We start from the raw sequence: 22308 nt of genomic DNA, 5'->3' as shown, positions 1-22308 counted from the left end.
GTAAATATCCACCATATCCACTATATATCTCGTTCTCCGAGCTAATAGTAGATGTCCACCGTATGATTTATAGTCATCACTCATGATAGTCTTGACTGATACCTGCCGGCTGGTATCAAGTTCAACAAAGAACGATGTATCACTTTTTCGAAATACTACATGCAAGCTTTCCGACCATTTCCTGCCTATTTGGTTTGGAAATTTGTTTGTCAGCTCTGTATCATGGTACTTAACCTTCTGAATTGTTTTTACTGATGTTACCCAGCTTTCAGCCTGTTGCAATCTATCCAACTCTAAGAGGTTCAATCCAGGTCAAAGGATTAGTAAAAAATGCATTGGAATTTTTTTCATCTCATGGTTCTATCTGCAGACTTTGAAAATTTTCAAATTGGTGGCAAGGTAGCTGAGAAAATCTTTTGACTACTGCAACTCAAATTTAAGGACTATGGGTATGTATATTTCAATCTCTGACTAGGATGTTCACTCTACATATTTTCTTGTATTCCAGGAATTAATTGATGAGCTACTGTCCTTTCTTGCTAATGCTAATTCTCCATTACAGTCATGTCTTTACCCTCCATATTCACAGAGTAAATAAAAAATACCTCATTCAAAGTATAACACCTGGGAAAATCAGTGATTTGAAAATGTACTAGAAGATTTATTCCCTTCTGAGTACTTGTAATTATCACAGGACTTACAATAACTTACCCCACAGAATTTCAATGATACTAAAGGCATTTTAGTTGAAAAATAGCTTTTTTTACTGTTTTATTCAGCATGAGGAGTGCTGCAGATTTGTGGTGAAGAGAATCAAATTACTTTCTTCAATCTTAACTTCTGAAGTTTGTTTCACCATTCTTCAACTTTGCACAGTGGCTGAAAAAGAATTTCGAATTTTGACTAATTTTTTGAACAGCATAATGTGACTGGCTGAAAGCTGGACAGTGTTGGTAGAGAACAATTTACATGGCAGAAGTATCATAACATAAAGATAACAAACAAATTTAAAAAGCAAATAGACAGGAGATTGTGTACTTACCATCTCCGACGCACTCTCAGAACTGTTAGTGCTCAACATTTTACGAGCTCAAGTAAGGTAATTATTGTGGGAAAATGGTATTTTGTAATAGTTATGTCCGGCACGCAACTCGGCAGGTGGGCAAACAACGGTGTTTGCCGCGAAAACGAAGCTGACCACTCCCTGTTGCCATACTCAACAACAACATCAACACAAAACATCCCGAGGCTCCCAACCGATCCACCCGACAAAAGACCTTCTTCTCCGCTTTGACGGTCCCTTGATGTCCATTCCGTGAAAGTAGCACAAACTCCGATCGGGTAGTAGTGGATGGAGGTGTGCTTCAATCACCACACTACATCAAAATCATACAATTAACGTCATTTATCTTCCCTCCCCTTCGCAGATACCGGCCTTCATTCTATCGCATATAAACGTGCCATCAACGTTGTCACCAGCATTAGCACCTTTTGAAACGTCGCCGGAGCGTATCTACGCTCACCCCTCCGAGATCACATTTCCCTCCAGGCTCTCATGAACTGGACTTTCGTTCATTCAAGCAGATGGCCGGCACGAGGAAAGTGCGTGGATTGTCACCTTATTTCGTTGCGAGGTGAGGTATCCAACGGACTGCGGTCCAGGAAACTTGAGCAGGAGATGTTGGACCGCGTTTGCTGCACTTCGAGTCTTCGAGCGATGGAGGATCAGTCGTGTGTCCTGTATTGGGGGAAGTTTCGAGCCGGATTTTAGAGTGCGCAACTGCTAGGGACGCGCGTGCCACAAAGAGGTTTTTCGCATCTAGCGACTATATGTCTGGTGGGTTCTTATGGTTATCTCGTCTCGCGCACTCACAGGTCTCTTGCCAAGCCATCACTTCAAAATTGGCATTAATGATTCACTATCTCTCTGAACGTCCCTTCGAGAATGACTCTTGGACGTGGAAAGGAACTTGTTTTAGAATGGGGAACGAACCCGCCGGATGTGTTCTCCATCACAATCCTCCTCAGACCCATGCCCGTTGTGCCACTAATAGATCCATCTTTCCCGTCGTCATAATTATTCTTCATCAATTTTGAACTGAACGGAGTACCAGGTTCAATTACGGCGATTTCTATATCAGCGCTGATAACATCTTCACCGAGGGCCACCCGGATGTCATGAACAAACTTCAAAATTGCTGGAAGTCGCTTTTCAAATTGATATTCTTCGTCTTGATTTCTCGTTGTCCACCCCGCGGTGTGGAAGATACACGATAAGTCATCCGTAAAGTTGGTGACCCAGTCTTGATTTGGAGAGTGCCATTGCGATCGAGTGAGCGAGCGCCATGTCCCACTTATACGTTGATTTCCTGAAGTTAATGTTGCCTCCATCAGATTGTATGTAACCACGACGGCAGAGCGTCGACTTACCTAGTTTACGAATGCCTGAGTAAACATCATTCAAAACTTCGTCTACTTTTTCATCCCATGGTTTCCAGATGGAAATCAGATTTGCGCACCACCTTGTGATTGCAATTTGCAACACAACCTGAGCGAGCATAGGGTTGACATTCTTGTGGCGATTCTGGGCTTCCGCGGCTAGCACGATGGTCATCTGTGACCCCAATAGCTTTCTGGATTTTTGAAATGCACTGGCCATTTCCTCTGACGATACAGCGTGCATTCCTCCGCGAGGGACCATCATTTCCCCCACGGTCGCAGCAAACTGGAATATCTCCTCATTCAGATCAATGACCTTTTGGCTCAATTGAACAGTCGAAGGTTCAACTCGGTCAGGGCACTCTGGGAACTTGAGATTTTCTATTCTTGACGCCAAATCGACTTTAGGCATCAGCTTCACAGTCGCGAGTTCCTTGTTCAGGTGACGGTTGCGTTCGAGAAGGTGCTGTATTTCAGCCTGAGCTTTCCGCAACTCCTCCTCCTGCGTGGCCCACAGCTTCTTGTAATTATGGTCCAAAATCGTCAGGGAGCTATTTGCGGATTTCAAAGCGGCTCGGGTTTCGAGAAGTTCTCGGTGAGGTTCTTCGTACGTATCAGATGAACCTCTTGGAACTATGTCGGCACGAGTGGGACTGCATGAAACCTGAACCCATTCTTCCAGTGACGCCCCATTCTCGCTTTGAGGTTAAACGAATCGATTTTAACACACTGATTCGTTGCTTCGATTGTTGCAAGCACGTACCTTCCATCAAACAAATCACTCTTTGCGATAAAGAAGGAATTATCTTTAGGACTGGTAGGATTGGCAGTAAGTTGTGTGCTCAATCGGCTCTCCGGAGACTTTCTGACAGGCGTAGCAACGTAAGGAGTGGAGTTATGAATGTTGTCACCCGCCTGATTAGTTACTGTCGCGTCTCCGTTCCATACCCCTCCTTTTTTGATTGGAAAGGTAGTGACCCCGTCCTCCCAGGTAGACCTAGAAGATGAGTTTATTATGGAATCATTGGATCCTCCGGGTGCGGGTTTCGGTCCAGAAAGGTTTACACCTGGCTCAGCTATCATCGAAATTGGATTGAAGGTGTCCAGCTTCCGCATACGCCGCAAGTGAAGGGAAACTGACCTGTTGGACCGCCTCGAAATCCATGTACGGGGGAGGGAGCGCTGTCATTTCCCTCTATATCCTTGATCATCGTACCGATGCGCGATGCATCTGGAATGTCGAGAGTTGAAATCGGGGGCAGAACTTTTGATTCTAGTTTCCTAAGCCAGGACGGAATGGACATGGTTGTTGTTGAAGTAGAAGCGATTACGCTGATAACCTTCACAACCCCACTGCTATGACAGGCACTGCCACCTCCAAACCACTGTCCTCCAAAGCATGACTTACTTCACTCTCGCAGGGTCCTTGAACTGATTTCCTAAGAAGATCTGCACCTACAACAGAACATACAAGACATGATTTTCTGGCGACGACTATCATGAGCGCGCTAGGGCAGACTAGTAAATAATATCAAATATTGAGGTGACCGGGTTGTCGTATGACGAATGTATTCGAGTACTCCCTCTCCGCTGCAAAATAACGAATAAAATTTATTTGAATACACAACTTCTTCGGATCCTCAAGTTATTCTGAAACTTGGGCAGTTACATCACCTCAACTTGAAGCCCCTGATCCATGACGCCTTCCGAGACTGCAAAAGCGACGTATTGTTGCTCAAAGACCCATCCGTTCATACGCGCGTGCCAGGATTTTTCAATGACCTCGTTGTCCCGTTTGGTGACAAGTAAAATGTAGCTGCCGTGGAGAATGCCAAAGACGAAAAGCAACGAGATCAAGATCCATAACAAGTAATCTCTTAATGGGAGCTGATCCTCTTCCGGGTCAAAGCAGAGCACGTAGGCGAGTCCGAAGTACATCCTGTGATTCAAGTTGTGAGTGTTCGCCTCTCCAAAAAGCAGCTGTTGCGAAGATGTTACCATATCGTCCAAACAGCAGGCATCGCTATCAATTCGACCTCCCACCACACCCCTGCACTTGGTTTTGGACTTAGTGACTGGCGGTTAATTGGAGTCATTCGCATATTTATGATAGGAAAAGGAGGACCCACTTCTGCCCATTCTATACCCTTGTATGTGTGGTTCATCTCCCAAAATTTGTCGGTGTACGCAATCGAGGTGTACATGCAGTTGAATGAACAGGTGAAGAGGAACGCACATGGAACTAATCCTATGGAAGTTTCGAACAAGACAAGATAAATAGAGACCCTTGAATGCATCAACTTTGAATTTGAATGTTCTCGGCGACGGGAGGGAAACATGCTACGCACAGACAAAATATCAACGCCATTTGAAGATGCGCCGTTCGGATCGGCCCGAAAACCCAGCAGATTAGCTTTTCAAAGTGGAATCGCCTCCATCGTTTGTCAAGAGAAGGCGCGTCGAAAGCCTGTTCATCATAGTCGGATTTGCCATCAAAGCTCTGAAGTCCGCCGAGAGGGAAGAGAGTGAATTCAAGTTCCGAGAAGGGTTGAGAAGGTGCCAAGGCCAAGACAGTTTCTTTTAACACAGGGAGAGTCTCTTTAACGTGTCGCTGCAGTAGTTTCGTAGCACGGCGATACCGAGCGGTGGCTCCGAGCGAGATGATACACAAAAGAAGAACGGCGGTGCATTGCAGAACGATGCAGAATAGTTTTACGGTGATGACTGGTAGGTTCACTATGTTTCGCCGGTCGAACAACAGATTGTAACAAACTTTGAGACGCTCCATAATTCCACTGTGTCTGCGAAGTTGCGGCTCTCTAGGTTCAGTTGATGTCAGCCAGTTCATTGGAGAACCCAGATCATGGAAGTATGTACCCAGACTCTTCAAGTTCATACTTGTCCGAAGAATCAGACTGGGGTTCAGTTGCCATCAGAGAGATGCGGGTCGTAGAACGGGGCGATGAAGCTCGAGTTGGTCGTCGATGGCGCTGGGCGGCTTTGAGGTACGAAAGAGGATTGCTGTGGGAGGGGGCGTTCTTCAACAGGTTGTGCCAAATGATTGGCAGCCCGAAATCTGGGTTTGAACTCCGATTCAGTTTAGGGTTCCCTCATTTCCGTTCAACTTAGGCCGCCAATTGATCCCCGACATGGACAACGCAAATCCGGAAACTGTGGAACCCCCTAGCCAAATGTCTTCATCAAATAAGCCTATGTCTGCTGATACGCAGCATCTGAATCAACCAGCTATCTGCCAACCTCCAAAAAGGATTCCCCGACCCAAAACTCGCATGGATAGTATCAAGCTTTATTTCAAACTCTTGTACGAACGGCGAAATATGGTTAAAATGCCACGCATCTCGACGGCGTCCTTCCCGCTCTTTCTGCGCAGCTTGCTTGCTTGTCTCTTTTACATCGTCACGTTCAGGCAAACTGCTTGGTATCGCTTGTCCGTAGAACTTTTACAGCAACGCGTGGAGGCGACTCTTCCTCTTCTGAAGGCAACGGTTCAGTCAGCGGCTTGCTCTGAGGGCTTTTCGGAAACGTTAATGAAGACTCAACTTTCACTGCTGGGAACGCGCTCAAATGAAGAAGACTACGTTGATGAATGGAATATCGTTGAATTTAGCGCATCTCTGGATGAACATTGGGACCGCTTCCATCCTTACAAGGCAACTTTGTGGAATAGACTAGAGATTATGATGGCAATTGGTATTACTACGTGCGTATCATCTCCGCATCGCCGTTCGCTTTGTATTAAGTTGCGAATGGACTAAGGCTTGCTTATGGAACCATCGTGCTCAAAAGGGGCAAATCCGAACCACCTGGATTATGCGTCCTCGCCATGGGAATCAATTACTTGTTAACGTCCACTTCATATTCCAAAAGGTTTGCTCTTCTGGAATCTTCCTACCAAGGATTTGAGTGGGTAAACGTGAGCTCAAAGTCGCCCTCTTGCCTCTCATCCATTGGTCTGAATAACATCCAGGCGTTGAGCCCCAAACCGAGCTTTGGTGTTTGGTGGGAAATCGAGTTGATGGTGATGCCTTTTGTGTGGTACGCCAGGTAATGCAAGCGTTGATCGTGGTTCCCAGAAAACAGAGAACAGATTATCTTTACAGTACGGTCTTCACAATCATCCTCTACACCTCCGGCGCCTTCAAATCCATATCAAAAAGTTACGTATGGTATATCTTGGCGGGGTTCATTCTCGCCTGTGGGATCTGGCATGCAACCCACATCAAGCTCACTACGAAACGGGAGTTCATGGCCATTGAAAAATCCTGGAAGACACGTATCGGTGGTTGGGTCTTCGAACAGCAATACGGAATTCCCGCGCCATCACCCAACAGGGATCAAGGCCTAGATATAGAGGCAATGTAGCCCTTTTTAAATCATGTCTTTCTCAATACCGAATTGATAGATTTGTGCAATTGTATCATCAGTCCTTTTGAGAACAGATGAGAGCAGCGAATCTGACAGCTTCTCAAGTAGGCTATTGCGATCTAAATGTACATGCATATATATGCATATCCTGGGGTTTCGGAAGAGAGGCGTTCAAGGATACCCTCGCAACACCCATCGATAGTCGGTCCTAAAATCAATCGCAAGAACCGCTGTGAATGGCATCTCTTTCGGGACTTTCTCCTGGACGAAACGGCGTTTTAAGTTGTAACCAAGCCTCTTCTTGCCTCTCCAGTTGTGACCGCCCTTGCAAAAACTGAGTACTGAGCGCTCACCCACTCTTCAAAAACGATCAAATTAGACGCACCTCGCAAAATAGAGTGGGTTTATGTCCCCAGACATTATACGGAAACAGCAAAAGGGCCGCAAAGCCTGTCTTTGGTGACTCCTGTCCATGGGACCGACTTATCACCTGCAGCATCGATCTGAGTTAACTCGGAAGTCCGTGATTGGGCTCGACTGTCCGGCAGAGCGATAAGGATTTCGACTGACGATAGTACTCGTCGAGCACTCTTTTGTTTGAAGCTGTTCATTGGTTGTTCGTCCATTCTGATGCCACATTTCAAAGATGACAGCTTTTAGTCGCCAGACAAAAAAAGTTGGGATGTATTTCATGTTGTTAGAACAGAGTAATGTTCGGCTTAGCTCAATGAAGTTCAGCTAAAGGCCATGACTATGTTGAGAACCTTTTTCACGTTTGTGATCTATAGCTACGAATTGAAAACATGCCATGGGGTAAGAGTATGAAAAGTCTAGACAGAAAAACATACGAAGGCCAGCCTCATCCAGACTGATTTTCCCACTTAGTACCCACTCTACACTCTCGGCTTACGGAGGCGTAGAAACAGTATCAAGAACTGTTCGTCCAGAGCTGGTAAGGAAAAGTCATTGATCGATGATCATCAATGCATCAAATTTTGAATGCACCTTCCAATCTCCGACGTCGACGTCACTGCTGAAACGTACATAAACCACCCTCTTTCTTTCTTCTCCAATCCCACCACCCTCCTCCTCCTCCTCTTGATTCGACGCCAAAAAGGATGTTCGGTTTCTCGAAAAAGTGGAACCCAGATGGCAAGGTACGCCCTCCAAAAAACCCATGACAAACCCAACGTTGACTAGGTATCACTCAGCGCGTCTACATCACAGGCGGGAGCACAGGTCTCGGACTTTCCTTAGCCATAATACTCACCAAAAAAGGCGCCCACGTCTCCATTGTCGCACGGAACCAAGGAAGAATCGACAAGGCTCTGACCGAGCTCGAAGTACGTCTACCTTTTATACCCTGATAATCATCTCACTCAATGACTGGCAGGAAGTCCGCGTCAGCCCTTCCCAGCTACTGAAAGGGTACTCGCACTCCCTTGATACAGCCGCAGCGTCGATAGCTGCGCTGGAAGAAGTATGCGCGGCACATGGTGGTGAGGCGCCTGATGCCGTGTTTGCGTGTGCGGGCGCTTCGAAGCCCATGTTCTTCGTGGAGATGACGGAGGAGGATTTGGTGAATGGGATGACGGCGGGGTATTGGGTGCAGGCTTGGACTGCGTGGGTGAGTTGGTTTTTGCTAAGGTTTTTGGTTTCGTTTTGTTGTTGAAGGGAATGTTGCTAGGCAGCTGCGAAGATGATGGCGAAACAGGAGAAAAAAGGGAGGATTGCGTTGGTGTCTTCTACGCTTGGGTATATGTCTTTCTTGGGTTGGGCGTCGTATTCTCCTGCTAAGCATGCTTTACGAGGTATGTTTCCCCCCTTCTCCGTCCTTGCGAGTTTATCTCATCAATCATTGCAGGCCTTGCGGATACACTCCAATCCGAACTTATGTTATACGGAATCAGTGTACACATCTTCTTTCCCCCCACCATGTTCACACCGGGGTATGACGAGGAGAACAAAACGAAGCCGCAGATCGTCAAGGACATAGAGAGCGCGGATGATGGGCTTACTGCTGACCAGGCAGCGTTGGCTTTGTACAAGGGTGTGTTTCCTTCATACCATTTCTTTTGCCATCTAACCTGACGTACTTTCCTTTTTTGCAGGTGTGGAGAGCGGACAAGCACATATAACGGGAGATCTTATCACGAGTTTGTTCCACGCCTCCACTCGCGGTGCTACCCCGAGGAATAACTGGTTCTTGGACGGCATTTTTGATATGGTTGCTTATGTATGCTTCTATTCCACTTTTCTCTCCCTCTTTCAGGATACTAACGTTCCGGGCTATAGATTGCAACACCCATCTGGCGCTCATCCGTCGACAAACGGGTCGCTACTCATAGGACGGAACATCGGCAATACCTCACGACGCAGGGGTTCTTCTCATAATCGGGTTCGGGTTCTCTTGAACTAGGCTTGCCTTCGAGGGGATTTGGGTTTATGTTATTGTCATAAGTTACTTCGTTGTGTTTTTTCGTTCCCATGTACCCTCTGTTGGAATGTTCGTAGGGTATCTAGTAATTTTGAGAAAATGGCGTTGTAGGAATCAAAAGGTCTCCGAGTATTTCGGATTCGGGTCAGGGTCCTAATGTCAACAAGAATTATTCCTTGCACACTCACACCACCATGTATGGTATCGCCTCAAGAAAGTCAAGACGAAATGCAAGTAAAACGTTAGTACCATTCAACATCGTAGCGAACTTGAATTTAACTTGTGGGTGTTAGGAAGCTGGCACTTTTGATCGAGCGTGGCACCATGACTCAGTCATTCCCCTCACAGTGCAATGGTCGACTCTGAGCGCCTACAAAGCAAAATCAAGGCTCAAAAGAAGGTATTACACCCCCTCTCACTCTTTCTTCCTGCGCTCACATACCCAATGTGGTAAGAAAATAGATGCTCAGGAAGCCGAAAATGCTCGACTTAAAACAGCCCTTCTAAGCGCTCTTCTCGCGCAGAAAGGGAAATCTACAAAGGAAGAGGATGTACTTCTAGCTATGGACCCGGACGCAGGCGACGAGGACGTTTCCACTCGGGATGACCGAGACACTGATGAGTATGATGATGGAGAAACGGATGAGGAGGATGAGCTACAAGAGCCGATTGACGATGCGGGCGTTCCTAGATGTGTGAGGTGTGCTGGGGAGGTCGTTGAAGGGCTTGTCATTTCTGTGCGACTGAGCATGTATGGGTGCCGGTCAGTAGTTGTTCCTGGTCAAATTGTCCTACGAAGGCCGGGCGCTTATGTTTGACTCAATAGGAATTATACGAAGAATCGAATGCCACAGACTCTCATGCTGTAGCTCTCGACCGCAGCTTAGTCCCTAGGGGTGATACTCCCCTCTGCGACGCCATCAGGTTCAAGAAAACCCCACATGGGTATTCCAAGGCCGACTTTACTCACCTCCTCAAAAGGGGCGCTACGCGACTCATGGTCGAGACTTTCAGTCTAGAATTCACACCTGAAGATGGGATATTCGCATGGGCAGACCAGGAACTCTTTGATGAGTTTTCCGGGCCCGCGATGAAGGTGGGGCATAAGTGGAGAATCCACCTTGGACGGAAGATTATGCTTGATGAAGATGATTTGGATGGGTCGGAGTTTGTTGAGGGGCTTTTGGAGGATGCGTTGCTTTTTCCTGTGGATTTTGCGCGTTGGGAGACTATGCAGGAGGTTACGGGGATTTGGACTACGAGGATGGGGAAGGGGGATGCGGAGAGGTTGAAGGAGCCTTTGACGTTTGAGGAAGAGGACGAGGAAGGGGCAGAGGGGGTAGAAGGGGTTGGTGAAGAGGGTGAGGGTGATAGGGAGGGTGAGCAAGATACCGAAAGACCTATTGTGGATCTTGACTATTATGAGGCGACGGACGTAGAGTCCGATGACTCTGAGGAGTTTGAGGATGAGACCCTTGCTATGGTTTTGGACGTCGACTCGGGCTGGGCGATCAGAGCCGGTGTTGATGATGCGAGCTGGTCGGATGCCGAGATGGATGAAGAAGAAGACGAAGAGGATGAGGAGGACACTGTCAGTGATCCCTGCGAAGATGACTCAATGGACGACGGCTCGGATATGGTGGAAGCGGTGGGGACTCGACGAATTCGCATTTAGTGGGACAATTGGGGAAGGTTGGTGTGAAAAAATCATAAAGGCGGTTTGATTTACTTTCTCATTTATCAAGCAGTGTTTTTTCGCTCCTAATCCGCACTCATATATACACATTTGCGATTCGTACTTCAAAGATCAAACACAGTGAAACTAGAGGTGCGAAATGTCATTCTCGTTGATCTTGCATTGCGCTCATCCCTTTTTACATCTTTCATAGGTGCACTAAGGGACACGGGGTAGGAGACTGGGCTTCTTGTAGATCCCTTAGGTGGCCTCAATGATGTCCGCGGCGACACCGCACTGACATGTTCTACGATCGGTCGGCGCATTCCAAGCGATAATTTTTCACTAGAGAAACGCGGAACGGACGTACCGAATGTATATGAACTTTCACCCTGGGTTCAATCTATAATCTCATGACATACCCCAGACCTACCCTCAGCGTCGCCAGTAAAGCCTTCATTCAACGCGACCCTGCGTTCCTCAATCTCCGCACCACCTGAAAAGTTATACGGTTGTAAAGAGTTCCAGAAAATTTAATATCGCTCAAAAAGCGTCGATCATAAGGGCGTTCCATTCACAACTTGTGAGGCACGTTGGGATGGTGGGATTTCCTAAACGGGAATGTCGTTGCGCAATGGATGACGTCACCAAAACCTGTCATTGCTTTGGGACAAGCGAGAAAAAGGCTAGATAACCATCATTTATAACCCACTCTTGATCCTTTCCCCCCACCTCTCTTTCTTCCTACCACATTGTCCCCACAATGACTTCGACCATCGATCCCAAGTCGATTGGCAAAGTCGTCAGACCGCGTCGCCATGTACGAACGTTGACTGGTAAGTGACGCGTTGTGAACGTCATGAGTGACCAGAGGGCTCATTCGCGTCGTTTTGCGCAGGTTTCATCCCCGAGACCGATGAAACTGGGAAAGAAAAGTGGCCCAAGGGCGACGAAAAGGCTTGGAGGGATGGGATGCGTAGTGTCGACAAGGGTGAGTACGCGGTTCCTTCCGTGATTGAACCAGATTTACCATTCATAACTTAGGTATCAGCGATGTGACGAGGTCGGTCGTCAATCACGTTCAGACTTCCTTGGCTCGCCAGCCATACAATTTGGGTGAGTGACCACGACCCCCCTGACTTTTTGAGAGAACACTCAATGACGCGTATATATAGACGATTTTGGTGCCTATCAGGCTTCAGCACTCTCCGTCAGGGATGACCTGCTCGTGAGTGACTTTCCGAAGCCCCCTTGCGCGAGTTCTGAATACACTTCGTCAGGTCAATTGGAATGAGACGCAGATGAACTATACAAGAAAAGCACCCAAGCGCGCTTATTATCTCTCGCTCGAGTTCCTCATGGGCCGCACGCTCGACAATGCTGTAAGTCTAGGTTATATGTTCTTGAGTGATGTTGCCTGACATAGGACGACGATAGCTTCTCAACTTGGGTCTCAAGGACCTATACAAGGACGGTCTCAAGAATCTCGGCTTTAACATGGAGGATCTCCTCGAAAAAGAACGTGATGCTGCTCTGGGAAATGGTGGTCTTGGTCGCCTTGCTGCATGTTACTTGGACTCCTCCGCATCACAGGTCCGTTTCGCCGTGTCGATCTTTCATCTTAGATTACTTTCATTACTCAACTTGCGGTGATAGGAACTCCCAGTCTGGGGCTACGGCTTGAGGTACAAATATGGAATCTTCCAGCAGCTCATTTCCCAGGATGGTGAACAACTTGAGGTGCGGCGATGGTTCTGTAGAGGCGCATACATCCACTGAATTGTCGCCCTAGGCTCCCGATCCGTGGCTGGAGAACCAGAACCCTTGGGAGGTATGTTTTCCGTCCTTCTTCTTCTCTCCCCCCTATGTCCTCACACACCTCTAAAGCTCCCGCGTCTTGATGTCACCTATCAAGTTCGCTTCTACGGTAATGCGGACCGCATGGCGGATGGAAGCGGACGTGCCATATGGCAAGGTGGCCAAGAGGTCCTCGCCGTTGCGTATGATGTTATGATCCCCGGATATGGAACCAAAACGACAAACAATCTGAGGCTTTGGGAGAGCAAGCCCAAGCGTGGTTTCGATTTGAACTCTTTTAATGGTGAAGACGCTCATCATCATGTGTTTTCCAAATCTCTTTCTGATATTCTGCCAAGCTGGAAACTACGAGGGAGCAGTTGAGGCGTCCAACAGTGCCGATGCCATCACATCCGTACTCTATCCCAACGACCATACGTACGTCCTCTTATATGACAATCTGATTCGGTACTCACCCCTTTGTTGCTCTTCGACAGTTCCTGTACGTGTAACGTTTTGAGACAAGAACCTATGCTCATGATTTCGTCAAGTCGGAAAAGAGTTACGCTTGAAGCAGCAATAGTACGTTTTCTCTTCGTTGGCTCCTGCGATCGTTCACATACTCTTTGATCATCTAGCTTTTGGACTGCCGCCAGTCTGGCCGACATTCTCCGCCGTTTCAAAAACACTGGCAAACCCATCAAAGAATTCTCAGACCGTAGGTCAATGGTTTCTCTGACCGACTCTGTACTCACGTCCTTGTTAGATGTCGCAATCCAGCTCAATGACGTGAGTTTATTCTTCTCATACATAGCTTTTTGGCATCGCTAACGTTCACTTGCCCAGACCCATCCAACTCTTGCCATCCCGGAGTTGATGCGCATTCTCATTGATGATGAGGATCTCCATTGGAACCAAGCATGGGAGATCGTAACTAACACCTTCTTCTACACCAACCACACGGTGTTGCCTGTTAGTTCAGGTCATACGTTGCATCACCATCGAATCTAACTTTCAACTGTAGGAGGCGTTGGAGAAGTGGCCCGTTCCGTTGCTGGAGCACGTCTTGCCAAGGTTAGTGTTCCTTCGTTGAAGATAAACGCATGCTAAACTAAGCATCTGTAGGCACCTGCAAATCATCTATGACATCGTAAGTGCTTGAAGTTAGGTCTTTTATCGTCCTAAGCTGACTTCATCTGACAGAACCTGTATGGTCTTCTTTGTGTACATTCATCTGGAGCTCACAACTGGTGTCGCATCTTTCAGGTTCTTCTTGCAAGGTCAGTCATCCGGCTCCATACACAGTTTTGTATGCTTAAATCTCCTTAGCTGTTGAAAAGAAATACCCCGGAGATAGAGATAGGCTTGCTAGGATGTCCTTGATCGAAGGTAACATCGAATTCGTGTTCATAACATAGCTTTTTTGACACCTTTTCAGAGGGCACACCCAAACAGGTTCGAATGGCGTTCTTGGCCTGCGTTGGTATGTATTTTGTTTGTTTGTTTATGCTGCTTACTCAGTTCATGTGTGTTACAGGGAGTCGTAAAGTGAACGGTGTCGCTGAGGTGAATGAGTCCCTGTCACGCCAAATGGCGGTAACTAACAAACGGGGGTCAGCTGCACAGTGAACTCGTTAGGACGACGATCTTGAAGGACTTCGTCGAGTTCGAGGGCATTAGCAAGTGAGTCATTTTACCCTATCGATTGCCGGAATACCCATGGAGCATGTTAGGTTCGGGAATGTTACGAACGGAAGTGAGTAGGGTCCTAGCTTTTCTCTGAAAGATTGCTCAACCAACCACTCCGACTTAGTTACGCCTCGCAGGTGGCTCGATCAGGTACGGTTTTCAAGTAACTTCTCAGTCCTCACCGGAATTCATTTGTCACTCCAGTGCAATCCCGAGCTGAGCGCGCTCATTTCGAAGACCCTCCAGCTGAGCCCGGGTGCCTGGTTGAAGGAACTCACCAAGTTGGAAGGATTGCTTCCTTACGCCGAAAGCAAGACCTTCCGTGCCGAGTGGGCTGCAATCAAACAACGCAACAAGGAACGATTGGCCCACCACGTCGAAGTGACCCTTGGTCTTAAAGTTCGCACAGATGCCATGTACGATGTTCAAATTAAGGTATTTATGCGAGGTTCCTTGACAAACGGTTTGTGCAGCTGACCTCGTTCCAGCGTCTGCATGAGTACAAGGTATATACCCTCCTTGATCGACTATCACTATCCTTACCCTGGAACAGCGTCAAACTTTGAACATTCTTGGAGTTATCCACGTAAGTCCAATTGTTGACAACTAACATGCGATCACCGACATCCGTTCAGAGATATCTCACCTTGAAGAGTTTGAAGCCTGCGGAGAGAGCCAAGGCCAACAGAAAAGTCGTCTTCTTCGCCGGCAAAGCTGCTCCTGCCTGTAAGTGCCATGTCTGGCTATGCAAGTGATTTCTATCTCACTAACCATTAACAGACTACATCGCGAAATTGGTCGGTTCTCATTTATCTTTCTAATATCACCTTGACTAACAAGAAATAGACCATTCGCCTCATCGTCAATGTAGCTCGAGTAATCAATGCGGACCCGGAGACCAATGAATACCTTCAACTCTACTTCCTTCCCGATTACTCTGTCTCCCTCGCAGAGGTTCTCATCCCTGCCTCGGATATCAGTCAGCACATCTCGACCGCAGGCACCGAGGCGTCAGGAACCTCCAACATGAAGTTCTGCCTCAACGGTGGCCTACTCCTTGGAACTGTTGGTAAGTGGTAAGCGTGGTGTTGTGGCGTCTTGCTGACGTGGCTACCCGTTCAATTAGACGGAGCGAATATTGAGATCGCCGAAGAGGTTAGTATTCTTTGCCCTGCGTTGTACATTTGGTCCTGATTACGTGGTCTTTGACAACAGGTCGGAGAGAGCAACGTCTGTAAGTAGCGACATTCGCCAATTGTTGCCTCAACTGACGCAAGAACTATGTAGTCTTCTTTGGACACTTGACCCCGTGAGTGTTGATCTCTCGCATCACTCGTATGATTTCTCACCTTTCCACTACAGTGCTGTTGAGGATTTACGCTATCAACATGTCTATCACCCTGTACCTATTGAACAGAAATGCCCAGCCTTGGCCCAAGTTCTCGACCAGATATCCGGAGGGCTCTTTGGTGGCGATGGTGTTTACGAACCGTGCGTACCTACAGCAACTTGACCATTTGACCAATCCTTACGTTGAACATTAGACTCTTGAACACGATCAGACAAGGGGACTACTATCTCCTCACCGACGATTTCGATTCTTGTTCGTCCTGACTCCTCAGCGTGCCTTTGATGAGTTCGTACTGACTTTTCGATAGACATTGCCGCTCTTGCGATGGTTGATGAGGCCTACCTTGATAAGGAGGAATGGACCAAAAAATCGATCAAGACAACGGCCAAGGTTCGCTCTCTTCTTGTCCCACTTTATTTTCATCGTTGACGCTTCGGTTCCTCCTTAGATGGGCAAGTTCAGCTCTGATCGCGCAATCAACGAATACGCAGAGAGTTACTGGAACATTGAGGCGACACCGGTCCCTGCTGAAAAACCCGCTTCCTCGAAACCCGCAAAGGAGGCGACACCGGTTCCTGCTGATATTCCCGCTTCTTCGAAACCCGCAAAGAAGTAGGCATAGTACTTGTGATTGGGCTGAGTGTTGGGGAAAAAAGGGTCATCGTGTTGCGTTCGGCTGTTCTCAAATTTTGGTCATAGAAACATGTCGCGCGTTAGGATAGATGAATGATAAATTGGGGAAAGATAGTGCATGTAGACAGATGTAATCGAGAAAGCGGGAGTGGAGGGGTAGAACGAAGAGAGCGAAATGATAATCCGAAATGAGTGAGAATGCAGGTCATGATGCCGAACAATGAGGAGAGAGAATACATGTGACTAAAACGAAAAAGAATAGACTGCAGCTGGTTAATAGGTAGGCATGAGTGATAGAATTAGGAAAACGATGGAGATAGATCTTTAAAAGAAGGAGAGCGAAGCATCATGAACGTATGGAGACTCGTGGTTAATTAAGGGTATTTCTCGTCGTCCATTAGAGACTGGGAGGAAGTTGACATTGATGACCTGTGAGATAAAAAGGAACGTAGGTCTGTGTTGATGATAAGATCGCTGTAGAAGCATTGATGAGCGACAACTTACCAGGAGTGTAGACAACACCATGGTTGTATCAGGATCATTAAGCATCATCGGAGGAGGGCGCGTCCGCGGGAGGGTCAACAACTGGCTCTGTTTGTCACGAATCAGCGATGGAATCCAAGATTCTAATAAAGGGCAACGTACCTTCAACAGACACCTTTACATCCACATCGTCTGCAACATGATGGCCATTTCCATTCGCAGGATGGCCGTTACCGGCTGTGACTGTATCGTCGGCTGCCACATCCTCAACCGTGGGCCTATCCTCAACGACGGAATCCAAAGCTACAGGTTCATTTATCGCAACCTCAGGTCCAAGTGTTGACTCCAAAAGATCGACGATCTCAGGAGCGGCCGGTGTCTCTTCAGCCTTCACTGTCAGATCCTCAGACTGTTCTGTTGGTAAATCCTCGACCACGGAGTCTGTGGCCTGCGCCTCAACCTCGACAACTGGTGCTAAAATGGGCTCGGCAATTTCGTGTACTCCCTCTTCGTCTTGGGCGTGAGGAACATCAGTCGCAACAGCATCAGATACGTCGGAGACATCCGCAAGAGGCTCTTCGGCTGCGATGGTTTCTTTGGTGGGTTCAGCGGTGACCTCATCAGAAACCGAGGTTTCCTCAGCAGCAGGTTCTGGAAGCGGTTCGGAAATGTCTTTATCACTCAGGTCGTTGGCGGGGACTGCTTCCTCAACGTTCAAAATGGGCACTTCCGAAACAACAGGCACTTCCTCGATAACTGGTGCGTCAATGACAGCGGGCTCCTCAATTGTTGATTCCTCTTCCACTGGCGCATCATCAACAGAGGTTCCGTCAGCGACGGGTGGTGCATCAGCGACAAGGGTTTCCTCCACGACGACAGTCGCTTCCGAAGCGGGCGTTTCATTGACTGGGGATTCTTCCTCCAATGTTGGCACAGCGGCAATAGCTGCGTCCTCAACGTGGGGTGTTTGTTCATCCACTACAGCTTGTACCTCCATGCAGGCAGGATCCTCTACGGCTTCTTCCTGGACGGGGACTGGTTCCTCGATGGGGGTTGCATCCTCCACAACAACTGTCTCCTCAACGAGTAATGGTTCTTCGGCAGGTGCTGAAGTCTCAGCCGGTGCAAAAGTCTCAATGGGCGTTTCTTCTCCTGCCTCGAGGGGTACTGTTGGTTCTGCATCTGGGGGTGTTGGTGCTTCAACTGGCTGGTCAATAGCGGCCGATTTCTCCTGAGGAAGGACTGATTCCTCGGTTGTTGATTCCTCGACAACTGCTGGTTCACCAGCGATGGCCTGTTGCTCGACTGTTGGCTCCTCAACGGCGGCTGGTTCCTCAACAGCCGGTTCCTCGACAACGGCTGGTTCGCTAGTGATGGTTGGTTCCTCAATGGTGGCCGCCTTAAAAACGGCTGGTTCTTCAACGAGTGTTGGCTCAGCAGTAGACGATTCCTCGGCAATGATCGACTTCTCGGCAATGGCTGGTTTCTCAACCACCACTGGTTCCTCAACGGCAGCAGATTCCTCAACGACAGCTGGTTCCTCCAGAACAGCATCACTCTCAATAACGGGGGATGCTTCCACAACAATGGTCTCTTCGACGGCAGGTGTCTCAACTGCAGTCGGCTCTTCAATGGTAGCTTGCTCTTCAGCAGTGACCGCCTCCTGGACATCAGCTGAGTCTTTGGCTGGCGCTGATGGAATAACTGGAGTTCCGTCAACGTCAGCCGATGGTAGTTCCACGACTGAGGTTTCTTCTGCAGCTGGGGTATCCGTAACAACAGGTTCCGCCTGAACGACGGGGACATCTTCGGCGGAACGAGCTTCAACCGCTTTCTCCTCTACCACCTCTTCAACAACCGGGAGGGAGTCAATAGAAGGTTCTTTCGTGGCGGCAGGTGCCTCTTCGGCAAGAGAAACCTCAATAACATCTTCCTCAGCCGCAGTCGCCTCTTCAATGGCAGGAGCCTCGACAGCTGGCGCCTCCACAATAGGAGTTTCCTCCACCACGGGAGCTTCCTCGATAATGGAAACTTTCTCCACAACAGCTGCCTCTTCCACAACAGCTGCTTCTTCCACAGGTGCTTCCGACACAACAGGAACTTCCTCTGCAACGAGGACTTCCTCCACAGCGGGTTCTTCCTCCACGGCAAGTGCTTCATCCACAACAAGGGCTTCCTCCACAACCGGAGCTTCCTGTGCAATGAGAGCTTCCTCGACGACGGGAGCTTCCTCCACAAGAGGTGCTTTCTCGACAATGGGAGTCTCCTCGACAATAGGTGCTTCTTCCACGATGGGAGCCTCCTCAGTTGCAGCCGCCTCTAAGGTAGAAACTTGTTCCACAACAGATGTCTCCTCCACAACAGATGTCTCCTCCACAGCGGCTGCTTCCTCCAGAGGTGTCGAAGTTTCTTCAAGCGCAACAGTAGGTTGTGCAACTTCCTCAGACGAAGCAGGTTCTTGAACAACTGGAGCTACTAGATCAGTCTTAGATTCCTCAACGACCTCTTCAACAGGATTAGCGTTGTCAACAGGTGCGGCAACGATCGGGGCAGCCGAAGGTGAGGATTCATCGTTGGCTGGGGTTTGCTCAGCTTCTGATGATACAACATCGCCATTGGTTTCGACGACGTCAGTTTGTGCGTTAGTTAAGGCGGGCCCAATGACTTCAACAGCAGGGACGTCGTCAGCTGAAGCTTCCTCAACGTGAGCTACTTCGGCAGAGTCCCCTGTCTCTTTCGTCTGTGCAGCCTCGAGGGAACCGGCAGCAACACCCAAAACGCCTGCTGCTACAGCGGCAACAGCAACAGGAGCGACGATCCTCACATTGCCCTCTCCATTATCCTTGGCCTCCTTTGGCACCTGTGCCTCCTTCGTGGAAGCAACGACATCCCCAATTGGAGGGACCGGTTTCCTCGCAATGTCGACCGACTTTTTCGGCTTAGGTGATGGAACCCTGACCCGAACCGTCGACTCCCGCTTCTGTTTCTCCTTTGGATCTTCTTCCTCGAGGACCTCGCCCATCTCGCCAACCTTCGGGCCTTTATCCTGCTGCTTACTCCTGTTCTTGAGTGAGCTGATGGACGAGGTTGAAGTTCGAGAGGTGGACCAGAAGCTGAATCGTCTCTTCCCGTTGACGGATTGCGTGGGAGAGGCGGATCTCCTTTGGACTGGTTCGTCAGCGGAAGGGGAGACAGGGATGGGGGGTGGCTTGAGTTGATATGCTTGTTCGAGCACCAGCCATTGTAGAGTCTTCTTCTCCTCAGTGCCATAGATCAGCTCAGGGACGAGAGACTGCTTGAGCTTGCAAATCACGAAAGCAGGCCATGTAGCTGAGATTGGATCGAGAAGGGCGTCGCTCCAGAAATCGACGAACGCCTCGTCAACTTGGACCAACTTTACCAAAGCAGCTTTAGACAAAAGCTTAGGGGGCTCTTCTATCCGTACTTCTTTGGGCACTGCAGGAGGGGACTCAGGGGACTCTGTGATTGAGGACCGTGGGACATCCAAACTCTTCCTCCCAGGACTTGCAGGCGAGACCGGTGTCGCTCTGGTTCGTTTGTTACTGGGTTTCCTGGACGGGGGAGCGGAGGGTGCTGGGGTTGTCTTCTCGACATCCTGGTCAAAGAGGGTGGAAGCGAGCGGACTTCTTGGGCTGACATCAACGAATCCAGAAGAAGAGAACTGGAACCAATCGGTGCTGCTGGCCGGGGAGAGAGGGGATGGATCCGTAATGGGCTTCGCATGGCCGTTAGTAGGATTTCCATTGGCAACGGGCGATTTCCCTTGATCGTCAAATAAGAAAGAGCGCCTTCTTGTTGAGGAGGAAGGCGAGATGAGGCTGATCGTTGGAGAGTTGAATTCCTTCTCCGCCTTGAGATCCGTCCTGGGTACAAGGGAAAGGAAGCGGATAGTCTCGTCAGCCAAAACAGTGCTCAGAGGCGAGGGATTGCTCCCATTCTTGGAAGCTGTAATAATCTTCTCCCATAGGCCTATGTACTCCCCTTCGTCAACTGTAATGGAAAAGGCATCGGCGACGAGTTGCAAGGGGTGAATCCTAGATTGGGGCCTGAACTTCTCGCTGGGAAGCTCAGTCTCGATTCGGACAAAGAGTGCGTCGTAAAGCCGCGTGGTAAATCGCGGTCGTGGTAATAGTTGGAGATCCGTAGTCGGGGATGACAAACCCTTTGTGTAGGGATACTGACGAATGAGTTCGAGCAGACGAATGGGCATGCGTTGATCAACAGATTCATCTCTGTGCTGATTAGACGACGGAAATTAGGGTGAAAATGGGAACACACCTGATGCGAGCAAAGAATAGATGTTCAAGCATGCGACCAGTACGTTCCCAGCGTTCGTAGAAGGTCAGCCAATCATCATTCCCTTCCACCCGTTGTGCAGTTAGGAGCCAAAGCCCAAACAACTTTGAGAGCTTGCTACCAGATGTGCCATTCGCCTCGGCATGTGCAGCCAGGGAAGATAGAACTTCGAGAGTGGCAGTCAGCAGCTCAAGGTGGGCTTTAGGAAGTTTAGGAACCAATTTGTCTGTAAAGGCGCTGATTGGATAGTCCGCCGCACGCTCCTCGTCAAAAAACGACTTGTACCAGCCTTCATCGGTTCCGAAAGTATTCCCCTCCAACTTGAGGTGGCGAAGCCCCCATCGAAGGACGGCTGCAACGTCGTGAGAGGACCGCGTAGAATTAACTTCAGATGCAAATGGAGAGGGGGAGGGGGAGTGCGAGGATAAAGAGAGGATGAACAACGAGATTAGCCTGCGTTGAACATCGGGAGATGCAGAGTACCAGTGAGGGTGCATGATGCCAAGGGTTTCGAGACCTGAATAAAATGAGATGCATGACGACGGATCAACGACCAACTCGTACCATGGAGAGTGATGGCATGCGAGCATGCTTTCACCAACACAAGGGCTTCTACTGGGGTCAACCGCCTCTCACCAATAACCGCGTCCGTTAATAAACCTAGTGATTCCGCCCTAAATATGCGGGAAGATGTATCCTGCTTTGCCACCGTGAGGTTCAGGGAAAGATGAGGGAGATCGTCAAGCTTCTTATGTTTCGTTTCTGGAGAGGAGGGACGCGATTTGACTTTAAAAAGCCCAAAGGGAGAGTCTGCCTTCTCCTTCCCATGTCCGTTAGTCTTGCCAGAGTAATCTGGAAAGTCGAGAGCACTGGGCGAGACTGTGGGGGATACCGCCTCAAATTTTCCACCTAGAAGATCGACCTGACCTGGGGAACGTGGTGAACTGTCCTTGTCGTCCTTTTTACGTCCGAAAACCTTGGACAGGAACGAGGGCATGGCGTGTTCTTGATGAAATTAATAAAAGCTGAATTTCCGTTCAGAAAGGACGGATCTTTCCAGTATTAGTACTCACAGAGGTCGTCAGGGATCCAATATTGCTC

At 48.7% G+C, this 22308-nt stretch overlaps 6 protein-coding genes across 6 annotated transcripts; 4 read left to right on the top strand and 2 right to left on the bottom strand.

Annotated features, from left to right (window-relative positions):
- Nucleotides 1–1725: 1725 nt before the first annotated feature.
- On the bottom strand, nucleotides 1726–4440 carry LACBIDRAFT_295342 (uncharacterized protein; the record flags this gene model as incomplete). Its single annotated transcript, XM_001886194.1, has 7 exons — nucleotides 1726–1738; nucleotides 1874–1894; nucleotides 1994–2369; nucleotides 2431–3065; nucleotides 3203–3436; nucleotides 3848–3894; nucleotides 4114–4440. 7 exons carry the CDS (start codon nucleotides 4438–4440, stop codon nucleotides 1726–1728), a joined length of 1653 nt encoding a protein of 550 aa, XP_001886229.1.
- A 1148-nt stretch (nucleotides 4441–5588) lies between these two features.
- LACBIDRAFT_331867 (uncharacterized protein) lies at nucleotides 5589–6822 on the top strand (the record flags this gene model as incomplete). Its single annotated transcript, XM_001886282.1, has 3 exons — nucleotides 5589–6160; nucleotides 6328–6495; nucleotides 6561–6822. The coding sequence occupies 3 exons, from the start codon at nucleotides 5589–5591 to the stop codon at nucleotides 6820–6822; spliced, it is 1002 nt and encodes a 333-aa protein (XP_001886317.1).
- A 1100-nt stretch (nucleotides 6823–7922) lies between these two features.
- On the top strand, nucleotides 7923–9362 carry LACBIDRAFT_307721 (oxidoreductase). The gene is made up of 7 exons (XM_001886281.1): nucleotides 7923–7982; nucleotides 8037–8168; nucleotides 8219–8452; nucleotides 8513–8636; nucleotides 8690–8875; nucleotides 8937–9061; nucleotides 9121–9362. The coding sequence occupies exons 1-7, from the start codon at nucleotides 7944–7946 to the stop codon at nucleotides 9217–9219; spliced, it is 939 nt and encodes a 312-aa protein (XP_001886316.1). The 5' UTR covers nucleotides 7923–7943; the 3' UTR covers nucleotides 9220–9362.
- A 252-nt stretch (nucleotides 9363–9614) lies between these two features.
- LACBIDRAFT_307720 (uncharacterized protein) lies at nucleotides 9615–10937 on the top strand (the record flags this gene model as incomplete). Its single annotated transcript, XM_001886280.1, has 3 exons — nucleotides 9615–9662; nucleotides 9718–10035; nucleotides 10089–10937. 3 exons carry the CDS (start codon nucleotides 9615–9617, stop codon nucleotides 10935–10937), a joined length of 1215 nt encoding a protein of 404 aa, XP_001886315.1.
- Nucleotides 10938–11700: 763 nt separating this feature from the next.
- On the top strand, nucleotides 11701–16390 carry LACBIDRAFT_307719 (glycogen phosphorylase; the record flags this gene model as incomplete). The annotated part of the gene is made up of 37 exons (XM_001886279.1): nucleotides 11701–11773; nucleotides 11836–11928; nucleotides 11982–12053; nucleotides 12113–12165; nucleotides 12218–12319; nucleotides 12375–12530; nucleotides 12594–12677; nucleotides 12730–12768; nucleotides 12825–13038; nucleotides 13094–13172; nucleotides 13232–13236; nucleotides 13286–13316; nucleotides 13373–13452; nucleotides 13501–13523; nucleotides 13581–13706; nucleotides 13759–13808; nucleotides 13860–13884; nucleotides 13938–13942; nucleotides 14001–14014; nucleotides 14064–14123; nucleotides 14173–14217; nucleotides 14272–14300; nucleotides 14353–14417; nucleotides 14468–14490; nucleotides 14548–14573; nucleotides 14628–14858; nucleotides 14977–15009; nucleotides 15059–15149; nucleotides 15204–15220; nucleotides 15270–15492; nucleotides 15550–15578; nucleotides 15639–15657; nucleotides 15711–15732; nucleotides 15786–15914; nucleotides 15968–16026; nucleotides 16082–16164; nucleotides 16223–16390. 37 exons carry the CDS (start codon nucleotides 11701–11703, stop codon nucleotides 16388–16390), a joined length of 2676 nt encoding a protein of 891 aa, XP_001886314.1.
- A 414-nt stretch (nucleotides 16391–16804) lies between these two features.
- LACBIDRAFT_331864 (uncharacterized protein) lies at nucleotides 16805–22204 on the bottom strand (the record flags this gene model as incomplete). The annotated part of the gene is given in 5 exon segments (XM_001886193.1): nucleotides 16805–16861; nucleotides 16912–17033; nucleotides 17053–21143; nucleotides 21190–21724; nucleotides 21772–22204. The coding sequence occupies 5 exon segments, from the start codon at nucleotides 22202–22204 to the stop codon at nucleotides 16805–16807; spliced, it is 5238 nt and encodes a 1745-aa protein (XP_001886228.1).
- Between the last annotated feature and the right edge of the window lie 104 nt (nucleotides 22205–22308).

Source organism: Laccaria bicolor, genomic scaffold (genome assembly GCF_000143565.1).
Source record: "Laccaria bicolor S238N-H82 LACBIscaffold_36 genomic scaffold, whole genome shotgun sequence".
Classification (NCBI taxonomy): domain Eukaryota; kingdom Fungi; phylum Basidiomycota; class Agaricomycetes; order Agaricales; family Hydnangiaceae; genus Laccaria; species Laccaria bicolor.
Note: the sequence above shows the minus strand (reverse complement) of the source record. Positions and strands in the feature narration are given on the sequence as shown.